This window comes from Mastomys coucha, unplaced genomic scaffold (assembly GCF_008632895.1).
Source record: "Mastomys coucha isolate ucsf_1 unplaced genomic scaffold, UCSF_Mcou_1 pScaffold21, whole genome shotgun sequence".
In the NCBI taxonomy this organism is placed as follows: Eukaryota; Metazoa; Chordata; class Mammalia; order Rodentia; family Muridae; genus Mastomys; species Mastomys coucha.
Window position 1 is genome coordinate 143,650,960 of NW_022196904.1, and position 7,437 is coordinate 143,658,396.

Genomic DNA, 7,437 nt, shown 5'->3' on the forward strand with positions numbered 1-7,437 from the left:
CTTTATCTTGGTGTTCGTCTGTATGAAGTCAGAATATGGGGGTTTCCAGGTCACCCTCAAGCCAAGTCACTAAGTCCCCGGGTGGGGCTCCTGGGCTCTGCTCAGTCCTGACTGTAAGGCTGGGGTATGCAGAAAGACCAGGGCTGGTTTTCGAGAAAACCATACTCCGTGGGATATCAGAGATGGAGACAGTTTGGTGACAAGGGAGGCTGGACCTCCCTTCTTGTTCTTGTGTTCCTATGATTACTAGGATGTTTAATAATAAATGCTTACTTGAAAAACTGCCTGAAAATAAGGGGCCCTTTAAGTCATCAGTGTTCAAGACTGAGAAGATGGTTCAGTCAAGTGCTTGCTATTTGAGCATGAGAATCTGAGGATGTATCCCCAACCCCCATGTAAAAGCATGGATGGTGGTATGAACCTGGAACCCCAACACTAGCAGGTATGGACAGGTGGTGCTTGGGGTTCATTGTTCCACTAGCCTATCCTAGCCAAAATGCTAATTTCCAGGTTTGCTGAGAGAACCCTGCTTCAAAAGATAAGGTAAAAGACAGCAGGGGAGACACCTGATGTCATGTGTCTAGCTTCAGCATATATATACAAAACCTAGCAGACCTTCACACACACACACACACACACACACACACACACACACACACACACACACATCCCCACACAATGCACCTCCCCACATGCACCCTCACATGTGTCCCTTTATACAAACATGCATCTCCTCACACATATGCACCTCTACACACATACACCCCCTCACATACAATGCATCCCCTCATACACACATACATCCCCAACATGCAATAAAGATGACCCTTCCCCCCAAGTTCACATACTCATTTCTGTTGCTTTAAGGCCTGTTTCTTTGAGGGGAACCCAGAGTCAAGCCAGGTCAAACGTGTGGGTAGAGATGTGGGATTTTTTTAGAAAATAAAAAAAAGGGAGTTTCCCTTTATCAAGCTAGTTGGATTGAGGTTGCCCGCAGATAAAGGAAGTAATCCTCGCGCTTCTGAGACAAGTGCCAAAGCACTTCAACAAAAGCAGGCCCTTAGGAGTAACAACAATTTGTGCTTGTTCATTTGCAGTTTATTGTTCTGCACATACACCTCATGAGCACCAGGGGGCGATGTCCTCCCACAGAACAACACCAACAACTTCGAATCACAGCAGTTACAAACAGAACACCTGACATTTGGACATTCACCAGCCCTCTCCCAGAAACCCCCACTGAGTTTTAAGTGACCTCCAACAAGCAAAGGGGGGCAGTGGTTATTTCTTGGGCCACAACAGCCTTCTCCCAATCCTGTCATGCACACAACAGTGCGATACCAGGACAAGTACTTTTGACCCAAGTAAAAAAAAAAAAAAAATCACACAGAAGTCTGAATCTTACAAAAGGAGAGGGGGAACAGAAGCACAAAGGCACAGACAACCACAGATATACCACATAGCTTTTCAAGGGATAAGCATCTCATAAGGTGTGTCTCCAATCCCATTCGTCACCCCTGGAGTCTCATGAAGAACATGGTTGCTGGTGCTGAGATTGTGAAAGAAAAAGCATGGGGGGCCCCCTGATTGGCCCAGGAGAGCACACCAAGGCTTCTCTTGGGGAAACACTTTGGGTCAAAGGAGCTCGTGCCCAGGGCCTCGTCTCATTGAAGTCAGTTATGTATATTTTGGGGCTGGCACAAGAGAAAGGGTAAGTTCCAGCTACTACTCTGACCCACACATTGTTGAGATTGGCAGAGTTCCATCAGACCAGAAAGTTGGGAGAGTGTAACTTGAGGGTGAGGTAGCTCTCAGAGCATCCTCGGGGAAGAGGGAAATGAGGCATAGACATTTCAAAGTCCTCTGGGGAAATTCTTGAAGCCATGAAGACTAACCCTCAAAATGATTTTCCTTCCAGAACAGCCACTCCCTGAGATGTCCTTCTGGACCCTTCCTTCTACCTTGTGCTACTCTTTTCCTGCATCTACCTCCTCTGCTGCGTGGAAACATCCCCCACTGGCCATTCCCTCACCTCAGAGCCTGTTTTCATTTTTTTGCTTCATACTGCTTCACTTTCCTATCCACGGACTCCCAGTCTAATTTCTCATCCTTGTAGGCAAGAAGCAGGGAAGGTAGGTAGCAATGGGTACTGAAGGCAAAAATGATTGTAAGCCCTCAATGAGGGTCTGATTATCTCTGAAATTTGGTAGCCTGATAAAAGGGTGTGACATTAACTCCCACCTAGCTCTGGTGTATCTTTCTCCTTCAGTAGGAGTTTACCCAGAGCTACAGTGAACTCAGCAATCTTCTGCTCTGTTTGTGAGACAAAATGGCCTCCCATTGATAGGATGGGCTGGACTAAGATGGCAGAACATTTCCTCTTACCACAGTGCCCCCTAGTGGGAGGTGATTAAAATTCCATTAACCATTTGTAGAGTGAAAGAAAACTCAGCACCAGGGAACTGGGTTAGGGACACTTGGGTGATTCTACTGGCCACAGCAATATCAACAAGGGTGGAAGCCCAACAGGAGGCATCTCTGATGCAGGGTGCACATGAAAGTGTGGACTCCAGTTCTAACTTAAGTACCATTGTGAAGGTTGTTGAATTTCTCTCTTTTTTTTCCCAAGCATCAAAACCTTTCAAACCTTATGATATATATACATATATACATACATGTATATACATGTACATATACATGTATGTGTATATGTCAAACCCTCAAGACATGAGGTATATAGGTTCAAATTAGTATCCAGAGGAACTTTCCCTAAACACAGAGTTTAAAGAACTCACTTCCAAAGGGGAAATTGGTTTCCCTTCTTGAGTCTCCATTCTCTCTTACCTGATACCTAATCCATTCTTTAATGGAGCCAAAGTTGAGGAGATGTTGGGGATAGATTGGATCTTGGGACACCACCCAGATGCCATTAGAGAAGACCAGAATGTGTTACTAACTCTGTTAGGAATGAACTAAAGAGGCTTCTGCCACCATGGTTTTGGCCAATCTGTGCTAGATGGAAGCTGGAGACAGGGGCTGGAACTGGAACAGTAATAACCCTGGCCTTGAGTTAGCAAATCTGCTGGGAGATGAACTGAGCTCTCATATAAACAAGATGGTTGGAGGCTGGCTCTGATCTAATGTCAATAAGAAAGAGAAGGGTCAATCTAGCTCTTGAATCAACACATCTTCCCAAGTACAATTCTGTGTCCATCAGGGTCCACGTTTATCATGAGATGGGCTAGCAAAGGTGAGAAAAGTCAAAGGGCCATACCTTTACTATAGGATCCCCAACAGAATTGGGATTTGACATGTGAAACAGAATTCAGAGACATGATGAGACTTTCCCAACAACATGGCCCACACACCCACACGAACATATGCACATACACACATGACAAAGAGCCTGGTGTGGGCTCCAACTCACAGTGACTTGATGAAACTGAGCTGGTTTGAAATGAGTTGGGAAGAAGGCTATGGGCTCCTCTCCCTGAGGATATGCAGATGCTCAGTGGGATACAGGCTCTGATTGGATCAGAGAAAGGTTGGTTGGAAACAGCATCATGGGATGCCACCCTAGAGAGGAATCTCTGAGTCCTTCCACTTGAGAGAATCAGATGCCTATGGACAGGCCACTGGATGAGGAGGAAGGAAGGGCCCAGGCTCCTCCCAGAGGCATTTGACTCTGACCCTCTTAACATGAACTGCTTCCTTACTCTGCACCAAACCTTCCAATTTCCGATGTCACAAGTCTATACCTCTCTCCCCAATTGTGCACAGTGAGAGCTCCCTGACTCCAGTGGAGGAGAAAAAAAAAAGCAGAAACTCCACTCTCAAGGCAGAGTGGAAGCAGCAAGAAGCCAGCTGAGGAGGGGGATCTCAGCTTTACAAGGCCAGGATGTGGAGTACCTCAATACTGCCCATACATTAAGTGGCTGAACATAACCCCTGCTTAGGGGTGGGGAGAGGTGCAGGGTCTTGACTACCCAGTACTGAAGATTCCATGGGGACAGAAAGAGGCTGGCCTTCATCCCATCTTGTTTGCGTTGGATGTAGTTTATGAACGACATCATCTTAATCTAGCTCCCTCTGTGACTGAAAGGGATGAGAGGTGGGGATAATACAAGAAGGGAAATGAGGGAGTCAGGAGGCATGGCATCAACCTCCACCTTGACTCTCTCCATTTCCAGCCCTGTGGTCCCCAGTACCCTCCTGCCTCAGTCTTTTTCCTGGGAAGTGCTATCTTCAGAGATACCCTGGGCAGCCAGTTCAGCCAGCACGTTATCCAGGTAATTGGCATCTGGGTAGCCATGGCCAGTGAGATTAGAGCCAAATTCTGTCTTGTGGTGCACCTCATTCCAGATGACAGTGTCGGACTCCCCCGTGGTGCTGGAGGTTCCAATGGCAAAGATGAGACGGCGGTCCCAGGCCACTAGAAGCAGCTTCAGAACCTAGGGCAGCAAGAGTGAGAGACCACAGGAACGTGTTCAGTAACAATCACACACCAATCTTCAGATAGTGGATTTATCCTCATGTCCCCAACCCTTCCTTCGTCATGATGCCCTAAGCAACCCAGAAGAGAATGATTTGAAATTGGCCACTGAGCACTATAGTTTGAATCTCACCCCTGTCGCTGAATAACTACGCAAATTTTGACAAATTCAAACATCTGCATGAGATTTGTTTATTTAAAAAATGGTAACACTATCACCCACCCCAAGGGTTATGTGCATTTGTAGTATATGCATGTGCGTTTGCATGGATGCCCTCAACTGTATGTGTATGTACTTGGAGGCCATTGGCTGAAGCTGTATGGTTTGCTAGGGTGATCTCCACCCATTTTTTTTTTTTTTTTTGAGACAGGATTTCTCACTAAACCATCATTAGTCGTGGATCAATGGGTAGGAAGAACACTAACTAATAACAGCATTGCTAAGGGAATTGGTGAGAGGAGATGGTTTCAATCCATACTGCAAGGAGGGTTTTCCTAATATTATGCTAAGACAAGCACACTTTGTAAAGAAGAAAAGGAAAATCCACTGAAACATGGATGTGTTACTTTAAATTTTAATTTTAATTTCCTTTAACCAAAGGAGCTTGATCCCAGAAATTGTGTTTGGGATAACTGACATGATGTCAGAAAAAAAGAAGCAGCGGCCTTCTGTAGGGGTTATCAAAGGATCAAGCAGCTTGGAAGGTGGTGCAGGGGGGTGCGGGGAATGAGCTGAGTGGATCTGGCCACTTAAAGCGAGAGTTCAAGATGGTGAATGCGCATAAGTTCAATTATTTGGGGTCTGTTGTTAATGGTCTAAGGAAGCCCTTGCAACATGAGTATGGTCCTTTGCTTGTTTGAGTCAGTCACATGTACCCCAGCCTGGCCTCAGACTTAACAGGTAGCAAAAGATGACCCTGAACGTAGAGCTGAGATTACAGGCATGTGCAAGTTGCTTGGTGATAAGTGCCAGAGATGGAAGCCAGGCTTGGGCACATTGTAGACAAGTGTTCTACCAATGGAACTTTGACTGCAGCCTTAACAGCAGACTGTAGAGTGGAAACATTTGGCTGCAGACCTTGGGCTAAGGAATAGAATTTGTTTCTATTGGTGGAATGCTGCCTTGCCTTAATTCTGATTCTTAGTTTGAGAACAGAGCACTACTGCATCTTTCTTGATATTGTTGTTTCTTTGTTACAAACTATCCTCTGCCTCCCTGGAAGAACAGAACATACCCACACCCCTTGACATTAAAGCCGGACAGAAGGATAGGGTGTATTATGAGATACAGGGAGGGGATGGAAGTCCCCACTCGTCTGGTTGAAACCTCTGGGGAGCTGAGAATCAAGAATTCCAGCACAATTAACTCTTGTTGTAAAGGTTGCTCACACTGAGCTATTTCTATTACCAGATATATCTTTAGTAAGAATGTTAAAATAGTGATAAGCCAGGCTTAAGTCCTGAATGTATACAAGTTTGAGTAGGAATCTTTTCTTCTTTTATGGGAACCTCAAACTGTTAATTTTCTTTATCATGAAGATGCCCTCCCTACCTCTCTGTATCCCTGTGGTCTAGGGTTTTCCTTATCAATTTGAATCCTGTCAGATGTCCCTTGGGACCATCCTAAAGTCTTGTTCAGGCTTCTCGGAAACCTTTCAGCTTGGCTTTCATGGCAGAAAGACACATGAGGAGTCTGCAGGTGAATGCTTGTGCCCCTCCCCAAATTCATGGGAACTTCTCACTAACACCTCCAAAGTGAGTGTTATAATATGGAACCTTCTGGGGCTTATTAGGTTAAGAGAATGAATGTTAATGAATGAAGTTGACACTCTTATAAAAGGAGGCTGGCAAAGGGAATTCTTGCCCCTTTTCCCTGGCTAGGACACACAGAGAAGAGGCTTTGTCTATGAGCAGGAAGTGAATCCTTGCCAGATCCTGAATCTGCCAGCACCTTAATCTTGGACCTCCTAAATCCCAGTACTGTGAGAAATAAGGACCTGCTGTTTATGAACCACTCTGTCTATGCTCTGTGGTAGTTTGCTAGAACAACCCAGATATGCTTACATATGCTTGAACTTTGACCCACAGCAGCAACATAACCACTAACACTCGATGCTGAAAGATCGACATTTGTTGAGTAAACTTCTCAGACCTGGAAAGGAAGTTGACTAAAAGCATGTCTCTTGCATTTCCCCAACACTTCCCTGAGACAAGTGGTTTTTCACCCTCTTGGCATCAGGCACGATTCTGAAAACCCTGATCGTGAATTATAAGGAATCCTGAAAACCAATAAAATAGTCTCCCACCAATTAGGATCCCAGAACATTGTGCTTTGGTGTGTGCTCGGATCAGATCCTAAGAAGATGAAACAGTTTCCAGTTCTGAGTTTCTGTCAAGCTCTTAGGAGTTAACACTGGCATTTCCCCAGGACCAGTTTTAAAATAACAGGGCTCTAGATAAGGATCCTAGAGTAGGTGAACTATTGCCAATAGGATTTTGAGAAGAAAAAAAAAAGTCTCTCCACTCCCAACCACCTGCAAAAACATTCTAATCAGGCTGGTGAGGTGGCTCAGTGAGTGAAAGTACTCGCTGTGCAGATCTGATGGCCTGAATTCAGATTCCCAGAAACCACATTGAATGCAGTGATGCACGTCGGTAATCCTAGCACTCCTGTGGGGAGATGGGAAGTAGACACAGAAGAATCATCTGGAAGCTCTCAGGCCAGCTACTCTGGAACTGGCAATACAGCAGCAAGAAACAAGAGGGCAGGGTGAGAATGGACTCCTGAAAGTTGTCCTCGGACTTTCATGTGCACACTGTGGCACATAAGTGCATGTAATGCCATACAAGTCATACTCATGCAACACACACACACAGAGGGGAGGGAGAGAAAGAGAGGGAGAGAGAGAGAGAGAGAGAGGGAGAGAGAGAGGGAGAGAGGGAGG

The 7,437-nt window shown here is 45.5% G+C and overlaps 1 protein-coding gene across 2 annotated transcripts in view; it reads right to left on the minus strand.

Moving 5' to 3' along the window:
* Nucleotides 1-1,080: 1,080 nt before the first annotated feature.
* The window catches only part of Dtx4 (deltex E3 ubiquitin ligase 4), a 35,800-nt gene continuing 29,443 nt past the window's right edge, over nt 1,081-7,437 (minus strand). For both annotated transcript variants that reach the window (XM_031389800.1, XM_031389798.1), the window contains exon 9: nt 1,081-4,451. In XM_031389800.1, coding sequence (XP_031245660.1) covers nt 4,218-4,451 — 234 coding nt within the window. In that variant the 3' untranslated portion in view covers nt 1,081-4,217. The remainder of the gene's footprint in view (nt 4,452-7,437) is intronic.